The sequence below is a fragment of the Aulonocara stuartgranti genome (genome assembly GCF_965226115.1).
Source record: "Aulonocara stuartgranti genome assembly, chromosome: 3".
Taxonomy (NCBI): Eukaryota; Metazoa; Chordata; class Actinopteri; order Cichliformes; family Cichlidae; genus Aulonocara; species Aulonocara stuartgranti.
The window spans coordinates 25,728,833-25,745,876 of record NC_138941.1 but is presented as its reverse complement, the minus strand read 5'-3'; the positions used below and the strand labels follow the sequence as shown (position 1 = coordinate 25,745,876).

Below are 17,044 nucleotides of genomic sequence, written 5' to 3'. Positions count from 1 at the left end.
GTGATGTCAGCAAACACATAACTGACATCTGACGGTTTTTCTGCAAAAATGCAAAGCCCCTAATGATGTGCAAGTTAATCATGGAGGGCAGAATCAAGTGAAATGTGTGGTGGTTATGGAGAAGCCATTTAGAAGGCAAACTTTGATACTGAGTTACAAACTGTGCGGATTTTAAAGAATCTCCACAATGTGTCAGCTGTCATGTTCTCACGTGGTTTGCTCTTTATATTCCCCATGAATATTCACGCAAAAGACGGGCGCACATCACTGCCTGTGGCTGCCACGGCTGTTACACGTGTTAAGCAATAGGTTGGACAGAGTGTTTCGTGCAATAAATTACATCTGCATGCATCACTGGTACTCGGTAACTCACTTTAGAGCCTGAGTGTGAGCTGAACATTTAGGATACATTCTGACTTTTAACATATTTTCAAATGTTCTAAACCGTGTGTGTGTGTGTGTGTGTGTGTGTGTGTGTGTGTGTGTGTGTGTGTGTGTGTGTGTGTGTGTAAAAACCTCATGAGTAAATTATTTTGAGCTAAGTAATTGACCGGAATCACAAACTATGCGGATACAGGCAGGCCTGTTGTTGGGTCTCCGTCACGGCTGTCGGATGCAGCAGTGTTAGTATGCAGGGCGTGGGCTGGTGGAGGTGACACTTAATCTGCGAATCGCCTCCTTTTCCCTGTGAGATGCAGCTGCTGCTCCATTCGCCAACACCTCTCCCGCTGGAAATTGGTCTTTCTGGGTTGCCACGGTAATCAGATGTGGGTGCCACATCCTGCTCTTTCCTTCTCTTGACTGGTGAAGCTGCAGTGCACAAGTGATGGACCAAAGGATGCTGGGATACCTCCCCACAAGCTTATAATGGTACAATCTGAAGTCAAGGTCACTGGATCGCACTCTCTTTCTGTGCGAGCGTGTGCTTGCGTGCGTGCGTGCGTGTGTGTTTCCTGCTCCGCCTCAGCTTAACCCTGTGATGAAGGGTTATCCTCTCGGGCAGGTGCTTCTGGTTTCGTGTTTGTGTCTCCATCCTATATCGGGCCTCCCTGACCGAGCTGGAAAGCAGAGGTGTGAAATCACTCAACACTAGACACACAAACACATCTTGCTTGTGTGTGTGCTTATGGAAGGATCAGTGGCAGAGAATGTGTTTAGTATTTAAACCACGTACAGTCTTTGCATGGTATTGCTTTTCTTTTTGCTCGTTTACTAGAAAAAAGTTCACCTTTTGGGCAGTCATAAAAATAGCCCTTCAAGTGGGGCGTGTGTGATCACAGGATGTATTTGGCTGCAGTGCAAGAGTGTTTATAGTCCACGCCTAAGATCTCCAGGCAGAAATGGCAGGGTCATGCAGCACATGTGCACACATGCTGCTGCTGCTGCTGCTTCTCCTTCAGGATCAAAGGGATTCACCTGCAGGACACACACACGACACCTTTGATACTCAGCCCTTTCAAGCCACTTCCTCCTTAGAAAAACGAGCCTTTCTGGCTGTGTTATTGCTGCATCCTTCTGACCACATTCTTGGGATCCACTCATGGACTAGTGTTTTACACCGGCTTGGATTTCCTTCATGTTGCCGTGGTGTCACCTGACAGCAGCAGTCTTGCTCAGCTCTGGTCCTTATTGTTGCTAAGCAAGAAGAATAAATTTGTCTATGTAGTAGCTGTTGATCTTTTTGTAGGAGAATGTAGGATGGCAGCAAAATGTGGAAATGCATTTCTACTCTTTAATTTATCTGCGTGTGTGTACATTAATTCCTGTAATCTTAAGACGGTATAGTAAGAGTAAGTGTATAATTGTGTAACAGTGTATTGTTCCAAAATAATGCTTTTTCAAAAATGATGTATTTGTATTTGATTTAATTAACAAGTCATCCTCACTTCATCTGTATGTAATATTGACCTGCTGGCTTTCATAATAGTTATGTGTACATCTGCCGATTTCACGAACTTTCAGGGCTTCTTGTCACTTGACCACTGTGACTGCCCCCCTTCCCCCTTCTCCTTCCTTCTCTTTTCTGTTACGCAACAGGAAGTGTATCCACAAACACTGACATCAACAATATCCACACAGGCTATTTCTGTCGTCCTCCTGTTGACTAAACACGGTCCTCCCATATTTAGTTTGAAGTTAATTCAAAAAGTTATTTGACAATCATAACCCTGAGGAAAAAATCAGGGGAGTCCAGTCTCCTTGGGAAAGCTTACTCCTTAAAACTGACTTTCACATCATCAGAAAGCTTGGTGTCGAAGTTTAGTTTAAGCTCACCCAGCTTTTGCTCTCCCTTCCCCAGTGCGAGGATGTCGTCCAGGGAAGATTGTCCAGATGACGGAGGCGGAGGTCCGCGGCCTCTGCATCAAGTCCCGGGAGATCTTCCTCAGTCAGCCAATCCTTCTGGAGCTGGAGGCTCCTCTCAAAATCTGTGGTCAGTACTATCAAGAACAGCAAAGGCACAAATAGTATAGAGTGTGATGCCTATTGCAAATAAACAAACAGATATAACAATGCTTATTATTACTGGAGAACGTTCCTCTTTGCCTTCTGGATCAAAGTGTTCCCCTCTGCTCCCAACCCCAGGTGACATCCACGGACAGTACACAGACCTGCTGAGGCTCTTCGAGTATGGCGGCTTTCCTCCGGAGGCTAACTACCTGTTTCTAGGAGACTACGTGGACAGAGGGAAGCAGTCTCTGGAGACCATCTGCCTGCTGCTGGCATACAAGATCAAATACCCCGAGAACTTCTTCCTGCTCAGGGGCAACCACGAGTGTGCCTCCATCAACCGTATCTACGGCTTCTATGACGAGTGTGAGCATCCTGCTCTCATAGTTACACTTTTTATTTCCTCTTAAGTTCTTTGTGGTGGCTGCCGTTCCATTGTGCGTGATTTAACACACAAACACTTTTGAGTGAAACAAAAGTGGTGATCAGGAAGCAGGCAGGCAAAAATGGTAATTTGATGGTTCATGTTCCCAATCCTATCCCCCCCCCCTTTTTTTTTCTAGATATTTGAATTGTTTCACTATAAAATAGAAATGTAAAATTAAATGAGTGAAAGTAACTCATAAATAGAGCTCCTACTAATTCCCCTATTAACTGCATTTTATTTTATTTTTATTTATTTATTCTTTAAAGGGGTTCTGAGGCCACTTCCTGCCACTTGAACTGGTCTTGCAGGCTTTCATGAAGGAAAGTGTTTCCATGCAAATGCCACAATAACAGAGTATTTTGTGACAGATGACAGTTTTAATAGAGTCAGATGTCTCTCCAGTGAGTCGCTCATCCCACGGATGGAGTCCCTTGGTCACGGTGTTGGAAGGCAGCTAGAGATGGTAGTACTTGTTATGCTGCACAGTGGCAGACGAACCAGTTCACTCAGTTTGATGGAGAGTGCAGCGGGATTTAAGGAGGTTTAAAAAAATGGCATTCAATTCTCATCATTACTTTAAGTAAGTCAGTAAGCTGCCTCCATATTAGCCTCCGATAGCCAGTGTTTTCATTCCAACAGCAGCACCTGATGAGTAGTCACAAAGGTAGTTTTTTGTTACAAATTTTGTGTAAAGTGTACATTCAAATCTCAGATTTCCTTAAGCACAGTAGTCCTTTTACCCAAATGAAGGAAAGAAGGGACTACTTGTCTGTGAAAGCTTTTCAGCATTGAGATGGAAAAATGTTGTTACTGCAAGCAGATCTGCTGGCTTGCAAGCACTGCTCTTGGTTGACGGGCACTTGTAAACCAATAAAAATCAAAAATCGTCTGTGTCTTCCAGTGTAAAGAGGACTGTCTTAAATCTATTAAACTGGAGGCGGAGCTGGAAGACCTTTGAAACAGCCTTATATGGTCGTGCTGACACTGTCGTGTTGATGTTACAGGTAAACGCAGATTTAACATCAAACTGTGGAAAACTTTCACCGACTGCTTCAACTGCCTGCCCATCGCCGCCATCGTGGATGAGAAGATCTTCTGCTGTCACGGAGGTATTCATATTGAAACAATGTAACTACTGTTTAGTCTCCAGATTATTGCTACTTTGAAAAATACTTTAGAAAGCCCCGTTAGGAACCAGGCAGCTTTTGGGGGTAGTGGAAGGTTGAGCATATAGATGTGGAAAGACCCTCAAATATTCAGTCTTTGCATTAATGTCACTGTGGACAATCCTACTCCATGAACATTACATGCAGGGTCCCACAGGGCTGAGTACTTGGACTTGCTGTATTTTGTTTTATCGTTTGCCACTCGGTCAGGTAAGCCAGAACAAGGCTTATGCTGATTGCTTGTTTATGCTCTGTTCAGTCAAAGGAAACACAGACAACTAGATTCTCTGCATTCCTGCATCATTGGCTTTAAGAGCTGGTGGCTTTAAATGCCTTCAACTGAAATAAGACAAAACTAAAATCCAGTCTTGCTTGGTACAATTAGAAATACTCCAACTAGTTGTGAACAGCTTATTTTTGTAGGTCATTGTGTGCATGGCAAAATGATGCAGCGGGGACAAACTTCCTCTTACATTTAGATCATCACAATCTGTTCCCCATTTGGCATTTACAAGCCTGCCCTTATAGACGGGCTTCTGTATAATGTTTTGTCATGTTTTATCATTGTAACAACTCTTTAGTGTGACACTCTTATTTGGTCCTTGGGGCTTTGTGAAGACTGTGGGTCAGCACTGAGCTCTTCTCACATCACTTACCCAAAATGAAAGATAAAGTCCACGGCTCTCGTGAGCTTCTGGTATTTCTGGTTTACTAATCGGATGTGAAGTAAATGGTTCAAAACAAGTTTTGGCTGCGCTGATATGAGTTAATACCTCCATCCTCGCAGGAGTAGAGATTGAAGAGATTTACCCAAGGGTGTTTGTGTCGCCCACAGGCCTCTCTCCTGACCTGCAGTCTATGGAGCAGATTAGGCGCATCATGAGACCCACAGACGTGCCAGATACAGGTAGGTCAGCACACTCTCACACAGCAGGCCATTTTCTCTTCTTCTCTCTTTTGTCAGAGGAACTAATAACCCTCTGATGATTACTTTTACCCAGTGTGAAATGGACAGGTGTACATGCAGTGGATACACAACTTAAACTGACCCGCATGTGAGCCTTTTTACTGTTGTTTCTCCCGTACTAAACAGTCTAAAGGTACAAGTATATCTGGGATTTACATAAGCACATGATCACTTAAATCACACATTTAAACATGAGCAGAAGAGTTTCAGTAACATGTGTGTCTATATGCACATCAGCTACAGGGATTGATATGTTTGAACTGATGTATGACACGCACATTTAAACAGGTAACTTAAAATAACAAGGATTCAATTCAATTCAGTTTTATTTATATAGCGCCAAATCACAAAAACAGTCACCTCAAGCTGCTTTATATTGTAAGGTAGACCCTACAATAATACATACAGAGAAAAACCCAACAATCATGTGACCCCCTATGAGCAAGGAAAAACTCCCCTTTAACAGGAAGAAACCTCCGGCAGAACTAGGCTCAGGGAGGGGCGGGGCCATTTGCTGCGACCGCTTGGGGTGAGAGAAGGAAGATGGGATAAAGACATGCTGTGGAAGAGAGACAGAGGTTAATGACAGATATGATTCAATGCAGAGAGGTCTATTAACACATGTTGAGTGAGAAAGGTGACTGAAAAGGAAAAACTCAATGCATCATAGGAATCCCCCAGCAGCCTACACCTATTGCAGCGTAACTAAGGGAGGATTCAGGGTCACCTGATCCAGCCCTAACTATATGCTTTAGCAAAAACGTAAGTTTTAAGCCTAATCTTAAAAGTAGAGATGGTGTCTGTCTCCCAAATCCAAACTGGTTCCATAGACGAGGGGCCTGAAAACTGAAGGCTGCCTCCCATTCTACTTTTACACGAAAGCAGGCTGATGTCAGACTCACTGGATGTTTGGAGCCATTAACACAAAAAGCTGTGTTGCTTCAGGAGGAAAAATGAATGAGGGAAATGTTTAGACTTGGTAGTGTTTTCCAGTAAACACTGAGATGTCAGCTCTGGCCTTGTTTGGGTTTTTGTTTTCATTCACTTAAATAAAAGGATTTCCACTCTATTAATAGAGAAAAGTATCAACTGTTGCATAAAAATGCAGCTAAATGCAGGAAATCGCCAACACCTACACTGGACACTATTTATTTATTTCTGCATTTCTGCACAAAGTGCAGTGACAGCCTGTTGAAGAAGCAGTCTTCCTAAAGGTCAGACCTTCATCAAGCTTCATAAATAACCCTCAGGATATGACTGCTTGCTCTTAGCCCTCACTTTTCTGTTGCTTTATTTCTCAGTAGAGATTCTGCCACTGCTGATAAACACAGCACTGATTAAGGTCCCTGTAATCCAGTTAATGTCTGAATATTCTCTGGTCTTCATGTCAGGTCTGATCAGATCTGCTGGCATTCATCTATCATCATCACCTCATGCTCTTTGTGCTGCAGCTCTCGTTTCAGTAACTCTTTAGCTAGACTTGGGTTCAGAGTTTTTCAGAACACATGAGGCTGAGTCTCGGTGGTGGTGAGCCAAGGCAAGCAAAGCTTCTTTTTGTGCCTTTGCCCCCCTCCTCATTAAAGCTGCTGCCTCTTGTCCTTTTAAGGCAACCAGTGTTCAGACCCTGGCAGCGGCTGTCTCTCAGATCCTCTTATGGTCTTTCAGGGTGACTCTGTGTGTCTGGATGAGACATTCAGACTATAAATGTGACAAAAAGTTGACTTCTGTGGTCTAAGAGAGGCTGGATTCAGAATGAAGATGAATGTGTGGCAGCTGAGATGTTTCACATTGTGAATTATCCTCTCCAGGCCTGCTGTGCGACTTGCTCTGGTCTGACCCGGACAAGGACGTCCAGGGCTGGGGAGAGAACGACCGCGGCGTCTCCTTTACCTTTGGAGCTGATGTGGTCAGCAAGTTCCTCAATCGCCATGATCTGGATCTCATCTGTAGAGCCCACCAGGTAACATGCACATCGACTTGGTATAAAAATCATTAAACCGCACAGAAAACAAACGCTCTATCCAAGAAACTTCTGGAAATGCATATCCATTAGCAACATGTGCCTCAGCTTTCAATATCTGCATAAAGCAGTACTTTAAATCTGATCATGATTATGATGAGTGTTTGTATGAGGGCAGTGCCAGTTGTTCACCTTCAGGTATCTGTGTGTCTGGCACCCCCAGGTGGTAGAAGATGGTTATGAGTTCTTTGCCAAGCGGCAGCTTGTGACGCTCTTCTCAGCTCCCAACTACTGTGGAGAGTTCGACAACGCTGGTGGCATGATGAGCGTGGATGAAACCCTGATGTGCTCCTTTCAGGTATGATGACATAATACTGAATGCCAAACATGGATATAATCTGTGGTTACATCTGAGAAGCCCCGTTAGGAAGCACAGTAAAAATCATAATGTCTTCTCATCCATCCATCCTGTGCTTTTCATCCCTGTTTAATGAGTAATCAATAATTATATTAGAAGTGATGGTTAAACACAGCCAGTGAGCAGAGACAAAAGTTGAGATCACACTATGGTGCTAAATGATTCAAAGCAATTTTATTGATGTTTCCTGCTTTGCACCGTATGACTGAATAAATGACATTATCTGCAGAATTAAACACATCCACAGAATCCCCCAAACTCCAGCAACCTACCGAGGAGCTAACTGGAATATAATTGCAATATACATAGCTGTGCAAAAGTGTGGAGTCAACACTCATTTCTGTATATTTTGTTTCTAAGAAGTCAGGCTTTCCTGTTAGTTTTTTTTTTCTCAAAGATATTTTTATTGAGTTGAAGCAACAAAGAAAAGCAAATACACGCAGAATTGACAAACACCAAACAAGCAAGTTTCACAGCGACTGTTAAAACTGAAATATCAGAATACAGATTAATGACACACTCACATGTCTTATAATTGCTTCCAGCAGTTTATCCCCTACCCACAACACTTAGAACCCCTATCCCTCAGACCAGGAAGGAAAAAACCAAACAAACAAAGCAAGAAAAAAGAAGCAAACAAATAAAAACAACATCGCAGATAAATCAAGAACAAAATAAGAAAAACACACAAACGACTAACAATAAATAAATAAATAAGTAAATAAATAAAAAGAAGAAGAAGGGGGGAGGATTTACTGAGCAATGCTGGAAGTCGGGTTTGTAGCCTGGAGGCTGGAAAAGTATTTCAGGAATTGCCCCCACACCTTGTAAAACTTACCGCTGTTGTTGCTAATCGCATACCGGATCTTTTCAAGGCTCAGATAGTACATAAGGTCCCTCAGCCACTGAGCCTGGGTGGGCAAAGGGGCACCCCTCCATCTTAGGAGGATTGTACGTCTAGCTACAAGGGAGGCGAAGGAGAGCATGCAACGCTGTGACGAGGTCAACCGTGCATCAGCCTCTCCAGTGGTGCCAAAAAGCGCAACTAAAGGATCAGGATCCATATGGTGTCCAACAAGTAGGGATAAGGTCTGAAATATATCTCTCCAGAATCCTTCGAGGCTAGGGCACTTCCAGAACATATGAATAAGGGAAGCCTCCGCACTCCCACACTTATCACAGGTGGGGTCAACGTTCGGATACATACGGGATAGTTTGACTTTGGAGAGATGGAACCTATGCACAACCTTAAATTGTAAAAGACAGTGGCGGGCACATAGGGACGTGGAATTAACTAATTTGAGTATTAAGTCCCATGTATCCATAGACAGGGACTGATTTAAATCTTGTTCCCAGGCCGTTTTAATCCGATCTATCGAAGAACCGTTCATGCTCACCAGCCTGTCATAAATAAGAGAGATAAACCCTTTACGTGTTGGGATTAGGGTGAGGAGCATATCCCCTGGGCTTGCAGCTGGTGCTACCGGAAAGTTTGGAATCTGAGGTTGGAGGAAATGTCTGGTCTGCAAATATCTGAAAAAATGTGTACGTGGGAGATTAAATTTTTCAGAAAGCTGGGCAAAAGATGCAAAAGTATTGTCAAAAAATAGATCATTGAAACATGTAATGCCCCTATCATGCCAATCTCGAAATATAGGATCAGATAGTGATGGCTGAAAAAGGGGGTTAGAAAAAATTGGACTTAGAAGGGAGAAACCTGTTAATCCAAAATGCTTCCTCATCTGAGCCCACACCCTCACCGTGTGCCAGACAACTGGGTTATCGATTGTCTTGTTTGGGGGAAGGGGGAGTGAAGATCCAATCAGGGCCAGGACAGAAGAGCCTGTGGGCGAGTTCAACTCCATGAGCACCCAGGATGGGCAATTACCCTTGTTGTGGAAGTAAAGCCAAGATATAATGTAGCGCATGTTTGCTGACCAATAGTAATATCGAAAGTTAGGCAGTGCCAGGCCTCCACGACTCTTGGGTTTTTGGAGTTGAGCCTTGTTCAATCGAGGGCGTTTACCCCTCCATATATAAGATGAGATAATTGAGTCCAAGGAATCAAAGAAGGATTTGGGGATAAATACTGGTAACAATTGGAAGAGATACAAAAATTTAGGAAGTATATTCATTTTGATTGAGTTGATTCTTCCCACCGAAGAGGTGGAGAGAGGGGACCACTGTGCCAGATGTTTTTTTGCATTATTTAACAGAGGAAGGAAGTTCGCTTTGAAGAGACACTTATGTGTCCTTGTAATAATTACACCTAGATATGTAAATTGATTCCCTGCTATTCTAAAGGGGAGGGTAGTATAGTCAAACACTGGTGCCCCTCCATCCACAGGAAACAACTCACTTTTACATAGGTTGAGCTTGTATCCTGAAAACTGGCCAAATTGGCGAAGTATGGATAACATTGCAGGTATAGATATTTTGGGGTTTGAAATAAAAATTAAAAGATCATCGGCATACAAGGATACTTTATGTTCAGCACCTTTCCTCCGGATCCCATTGATCTCCCCACAGCTGCGGAGTGCAATGGCGAGTGGTTCTATAGCCAGATTGAAAAGAAGAGGACTTAAGGGGCATCCCTGACGGGTTCCTCGTTGGAGGTTGAAAGGCCGCGACTGTATGGAATTAGTAAAAACTGAAGCGTTAGGGCACATATATAATAACCTTATCCATGAAATAAATTTCGATCCAAAATTGAATTTATCTAGGATCGTGAATAAATATTTCCACTCTACCCGATCAAATGCCTTCTCCGCATCTAGGGAGAGAATGCACTCAGGACCCTGACTGGAAGGGGTGTATAATACATCCAATAGTCGGCGGATATTGGAATAAGAGTAACGATTCTTAATGAAGCCTGTTTGATCTTCGGATATAACTGAGGGCAAAATATTTTCCAGCCTACGCGCCAAAACCTTGGCCAAAATTTTAGTATCAACATTTAATAGAGAGATTGGCCTAAAGGATGAGCATTCCACAGGATCCTTACCTTTCTTTGGGACAAGAGCAATACTTGCCTCGTAAAAGGATGGCGGAAGTCTACCACACTTCCATGAGTCGGAAAGGGTTAAATGTAGTTGAGGTAAAAGCAAGGGTGAGAATGCTTTGAAAAATTCTACAGGAAAGCCGTCAGGGCCAGGGGATTTCCCAGGCTGCAATGAGGAGATGGCTGCGCTCAGCTCCTCTGGCGTGATGGGTTCATCCAATCTGTTTTTACTATCAGAGGAAAGCATAGGTACATTCAAAGTCTTTAGAAAGTTATCCATTAAAGTGTTTTCCTGCGGGAATTCGGAGGTGTAAAGTTGGGAGTAAAAAGCCCTAAACGTATCATTAATTTTGGAAGGGTCCGAAGTGATATTACCATTAGCCATTCTAATCTTCGTGATATGTTGTTTTGCCTGGAAGCCCCTTAACTGGCTGGCAAGCATCTTACCCGATTTATCGCTATGAATATAAAACAAACTCTTACTCTTCAGGAGCTGACGTTCAATTGAGTGCGTTGAGAGGAGCTCAAATTTAGTCTGAAGCTCCACGCGCTTATTGTATAGGTCTGGGCTTTTTACCTTAGCATAGAGCAGATCTATTTCTTTGATTCGGTTGACTAAATCGAGTCGTTCTATACAGGCCTTCTTCTTCATATTAGCAGTATAGGAAATAACCTGTCCCCTAAGAAAGGCTTTTAGCGTATCCCAAATTATTAAGCTAGAAGTTTCTCCTACGGTATTCGTTTTAAGAAACAAGTTTATTTGTTCTTTCATGAATTCCAGGAAGTTTACATCTGCCAGGAGAGTCGAATTAAAACGCCAGTGTCGTCTGGATTGAGGGATGTCTGGGAAACTCATTGATAGCACAACAGGGGAATGGTCTGATATCACTATGGTCTGGTATTCACAGGATCGGACCCATGGAGTCAGCTGCTTATGAATAAGAAAATAATCGATCCTAGAATAAGTGTGGTGTACCTGTGAGAAAAAAGAATACTCTCTTCTGTGGGGGTGTAGGCAGCGCCAAACATCAGAGACACCACAGTTAGATAAAAAGGATTGGATGAAAAGAGCAGATTTACTGACAGTGCAGGGATTCGGGGAGGATCGGTCTAACACAGGGTCCAGCCAACAGTTGAGGTCACCACCAAGTAGAAGAGAATATGAGCTCAGATCAGGCAACAACGAGAAAGCACGCTGGAAGAAAGCTACATTATCAATATCAGGGGCATATATGTTGGCCAACACAACTTTCGTATTACAGAGTTTACCCGAAACAAAAACGTACCGGCCACTCGTATCAGAAATTACATTATGTTCCTCAAAAGGAATATTTTGGTCAATTAGAATAGAAACGCCTCTGGCCTTAGCCTGAAAGGTGGAATGAAAGTGCTGCCCTGCCCATCGGGACATAAGACGAGAGTTATCCGAATCACGGAGATGTGTTTCTTGAAGAAAGACAACAGCTGCTTTAAACTGCTTTATGTGTGAGAGCACCTTCCTTCTTTTAACAGGGTGGTTTAAACCTTTGACATTCCAGCTTACAAAGTTCAAGCGACTACCCATAGTCCCGCACTGGAAATGTAAGAAAACAGGTGCAGCTGAAAACAGAGTACAAAAAAAAATGACAAGCAAGCGACTAAAACAGAGAGTAGAATGGTTCCCGGATCCCCCAACTTGACAAAACAACATAAAACCACCCCGGCTCTGAAGGATGTCTCCCCCCTCCCCCCATTCCCCATCCACCCCCCCACCCACAAGACAGCTGCCAAGGAAAAAAGCAGCAAGCTCTCCAAAACACACATTGTGTACCCTCCAGAACAATAAACTCTTCCTGTCTAACACTAAGAACAGACTTTAGCTCCCATAACGATGATTACAGTAAGCACAACACTCCTCTATGAGCAGTAGAAATTTGTTAAAGCAGTCACCATAGAACCACAACAGAACCAATGATCAACTTTGGGGACAATAGAAGCAATGAGATATGAATAGCCCCCCAGCTAGTAAATAGCAGAGAAGAAGGGGGGGAAAAAAAAAAAAAAAAGGAAGAGACGTCGGTAATGCCTGGATATGAACGAAAGTCCTTCCACATCCCAGGAGACGAAGATAGCCAGGACAATCTACTCACAGGGCTGACCCGCGGACAAACGTCAACACCAGATAAGCAGGCTCTCAGGGTGATTCGGCTGTAGCGGGTAGGCCGTCCAAGTACCGCCTCGCTTCATCGGCCGAATGAAGCCAGCGTCTTGCGCCGTCAGGAGACGTGATGCGAAGTCGTGCAGGATACAGCAGAGCGGGCTTGAGACCCCGTTTGTACAGCTCGGACATCACTTCCCGGTACTCCACTCGCTTGCTCAAAACTTCCGGGCAGTAATCCTCCACCACGCGGATCTGCCGACCATGGTATTCTAGTGTCCCTCCTCGCCGGGCCTCCCGGATAAGAAAGTCCTTTACCTGGTACCGATGAAGGCGTATAATTACGGGTCGCGGTCTCTGACCTGGGGCTGGCTTAGCGGCAGGTATACGGTGGGCCCTGTCGATCTCCGGGCGGGTCGGGAGCCTCTCCTTCCCGAAAATCTCGCAGAGCAAACCTGCAAAGAATTCTGTGGGATGCCCACCTTCAACGCCCTCCTCGAGTCCCAGGATATGCAGGTTCTGGCGCCTACTTCGGCTATCTAAGTCCGTAACTTTAGCCAGAAGTTTAGTGTTGGATTCGCTGAGATTGGAACAAACGTCCTCGAGATCTCTAACCCGCTGGCTTAAGTCGTCCGCTGCTAGCTCTAGAGATCCGAGCCGCTGGCCATGGTCTTCCACCGCAGAGCGGACTTCGTCAAACTTCGACTCCAGTAGACTAAAAGATGTTTTGAAGTCGCTGGCCAATACCTCCCTATGCTGCTCCAGAAGGGAGGAGATGGCCGCCATGTTCAGCTTAGGTGCGTCGTCCTCCTTTTCTGCCGCTTTAGTGCGTTTCGAGGCCATGTTAGAACGAGGAAAAACCAATTTCGGAGACCGTAAAATAAAACGTACGCAGTTCAATAGTTTTGTTGTGAATTGGCTGGTTTAGGAGTGGAAAAGGTAAAGTTAGCGGAGCAGTCTTCTCCTCTACCTGCTACATCCCCCTAGCGACCGGAAGTCCTTTCCTGTTAGTTTTTAAGTGTTCATGAGCGATAGTTATCCAGTTTACTTTTTTAAAATTTAGTTCTGATTTTTAGTCCAGTTCTTATATCTGACCATCTTCAGAGGAAGGTTTGTCTTTTGAGCCGTTTCAACACTGACCTTTGAATCATTCAAACAGCCAGCTTGAACTTGTAGGCACGTTGTCACTAACGGCCAAAAACACAAATTTGAATCTATGAAAAATATTTGACAGTCGTAAAATATTATTAGTCGTAAAAAAAAAATATATATATATATATATATATATATATATATATATATATATATATATATATATATATATATATATATATATATATATATATATATATATATATATATATTTTTTTTTTTAAATAAATAAAAATTCTGTAACTGTAACTTCGGTCGTTGCTGTGCTTTTTGGAAGTCGAATTTCCCAGAGGAACCCACCCGGGGGATTAATAAAGTTCTATCTTATCTTATCTTATCTTAAAACACGTGGCAGGATGTCCTTAAAGGAGCCTGGAGAAGTTTTCCTGAAAACTAAAGAAATTACAAGAAGCTTCAGGCTGTGTTGAACCATAAAGATGTTCATACAAATGTTGACTTTTTCATGTTTTTCATCTTGAAAAAATCGTTTTTCACGTTGATCATCGTTCATCTGGGACAATCTAAAAATCCTATAGTGTCGTGGTTAGCGCCATCACCTCACTGCAGGAAAGTTGAAGCTAACGCTGCTCTGTTTGCGTGTTGTAGATCCTGAAGCCGTCTGAGAAGAAGGCCAAGTACCAGTATGGAGGGATGAACTCCGGTCGACCCGTCACTCCTCCCCGCACAGCCCAACCTCCAAAGAAACGATGAAGCAGAGGCACGGAGACGTCAACCACCGTTTCGTGTTTCACCACACAGAATAAGTAAAGGCAACACTTGGCAGAAGAGGAGCGGATCAGTGCAACTCTTTTAAAAGACACACCCAAATCAGACTTTCATTTGCATCCTTATTTTTCATCCCCTGAACTGCTGTCACCCTTCTTCCTCCGTGCACCCCCCCAGCCCCCCTGCATCTGTGTAACATTTTTAAAACAAAGTGTTAAGAGAAATGAGAAAACAATACAAGGGGTCATTCTGCAGCATATCGGAGTGCTTTTTTTGTTTTTGTTTTGTCCGTGTCGTTTTTCTTCTCCTTTTTTTGAGAACAGAATGACTGCTAATTTAGTTTACCACATCTCCTTACCCCCCCTGCCTGTACAGACACAACAGGTATTAATGGCAACTGCTGGGTTTTCAATAAATAATACAGGGAAGAAATGTTTGCAGGCTCTGTGTGGTTCTTGAAGTCTAACCAGCTCACGAGAGAGCCCATTAAACTCTCAAAGGGACACAAACACCACAACAAGGGAGAGATCCTCAAATTTAATATATCGGTGAATTCAAAGTTACAGCGATAGTCTATCTCGTTGGCTTAGCCAGGCTAAGGCTAACTTTTAAACTGATCTGATAATGTCTCCTGCTAAACTGGTTCTTCTAACACAGATTCTGTTTATTTTTAAAGAACAATGAGCTCATTTTTCTGCAAGTAAAGGCTTCTCTCAAGTATGAGGAACCCAAGTTTGTCTGGTATGCCACTTCTTTATCTGAAAGTTGAATTGTTGCTCGTCCTGGACTATAAAACCTTTACAGAAATATAAATATGCCTTTATTTTATTTCAGCCGTTAAAGTCAGCTCAATCTGAACGTTATCCATGAAACAAAGAACTGGTTTGTTTGTTTCAACTATTTCAGCTGAGTAAGGCATTCTTTTAAAGCCACATGTTAAACTATACCACCGAGGCCCACAGATATAATCTGACCTGGGGCCCGTTCTTCGTACGTCGCTCACTACATCCAAGATCAAATGACACATCCAAGACCAAACCATCGCGCTAACCGTGAGCTCGCTAATCCGGTTCCCCGAACACACCTGTTGTTGACGATTAGTACAGCTGGACGCAGTAATGTGACATCACTGGGTGTCGTAAAAGGGGCTACGCATCGATAGTAGAAACATTGATCGGCAACCCGCTGATTGGTCGGCGAAAATGTCGAAGGGGCGCGCTCGGTATTTTCCGGCAGCAGAGCAAGAACTCTTGATTGAGGGATTTCAGGAGTTTCAGAGTTTAATTAAAACGCAAGGGAACACTGCAAAGGCTGCAAAAGCAAGGAGAGAGGGCTGGCAGAAAGTTGCTGACAAATTAAACTCGTAAGTAATTTAATAATAACAATAATAATGGAGTGGGTTTATATAGCGCTTTTCAAGGCACCCAAAGCGCTTTACAATACCACTATTCATTCACTTTATTATTTATTCATAGATTTATTATATTACACTATATTATCCAATATTGTATTACATTATATTATATTGTTATATTATATCCCCTTTCACATTAGAGCCACAACAGGACCCACTAGAACATGGGAACAAGTAAAAGTGAAATATAAGAATATTCTACAGAATGGTAATATTTATCACTTATATTGCTTTTCGTCTCTTGGAAAGAGACCCTGAAATAATCTGTTTGTTTGTTCATAACAGCAACCAAGAAAAGGGCAGAGGAAAAAAAAGACAGGTGGTGGTCCTGCACCCCCTCGTCAACAAGTTGGTTAAGTGAATAATACCCTCACGGGAATATCGATATCTCTCAATGAGCACACTGTCGCGCTGAGCTAAAGGATCCTGTCTGTCCCGCAATATACGCTGAATTCTGAGGACTCTCCTTATCAATCTTGCACCTTCCGCAATGGGTGGCTCGCGTATACGGACAGGATATGACTGCGACAGACTTCCCAAATCCACCTTCGCTTTTATAGCCGTGGTCTCTCATCTTGATTACACGAAGTGATTTGCAATTACTACTCTAAAATATGAATTACATCTGTAATAATCACATACATGTAATAGAATGTTAATAGTTCATTTCCCTTTTTTAGGAAATGACCTGTATGTATCTGTGTGACATCAATAAAAGGATCAGGTGCTGCATTATCTTTAGTTACATTGATGTTATTTATTTATGGTGAAACAGTGGTGGAATATCGCTGTTGCTTTCGTATAAATGAAGCGGACATACCTGCGTGGCCGCGATCTAATCCTGTTTACATAAAGTAAACCTGCTCCCGAGCAGGTTTACGCTTACGGCTCTGTTGCTATGACAGCAAGTCCCGGATGAGCTTCGGGGAACCGAACGATCCAAGATCAGGCGAAATCGTCAACAATCAAATCCAGCTAACTTACTTAGCGAGGTACGAAGAACAGGCCCCTGCTCTACTTTAATCCTCAATCTGAAAGACTTGAGATGCTAAAATGTAAATAAAAAGATGACTTTTTTTCAAATCTCACAAACCCTTATTTTATTATTATAACAGAAACCGCATTGGACATGTTAGCATTGTGATCTGAGAAAATGAAGCATTTTAAGAAGAAGAATGCCTCCTTTTGAATTTAATGGCAGCAATATTATCTCAATCGTTTGGTTAGC

The 17,044-nt window shown here is 43.0% G+C and overlaps 1 protein-coding gene across 1 annotated transcript in view; it reads left to right on the top strand.

Annotated features, from left to right (window-relative positions):
- Positions 1 to 14,834, top strand: part of LOC309702874 (serine/threonine-protein phosphatase PP1-beta catalytic subunit) — a 31,582-nt gene extending 16,748 nt beyond the window's left edge. The window contains exons 2-8 of the mRNA XM_082527501.1: positions 2,300 to 2,431; positions 2,584 to 2,814; positions 3,880 to 3,984; positions 4,877 to 4,948; positions 6,817 to 6,968; positions 7,192 to 7,326; positions 14,283 to 14,834. Of these exons, the coding sequence (XP_082383627.1) occupies positions 2,300 to 2,431; positions 2,584 to 2,814; positions 3,880 to 3,984; positions 4,877 to 4,948; positions 6,817 to 6,968; positions 7,192 to 7,326; positions 14,283 to 14,387 (932 nt within the window). The 3' untranslated portion in view covers positions 14,388 to 14,834. The remainder of the gene's footprint in view (positions 1 to 2,299; positions 2,432 to 2,583; positions 2,815 to 3,879; positions 3,985 to 4,876; positions 4,949 to 6,816; positions 6,969 to 7,191; positions 7,327 to 14,282) is intronic.
- The last annotated feature ends 2,210 nt before the right edge of the window (positions 14,835 to 17,044 follow it).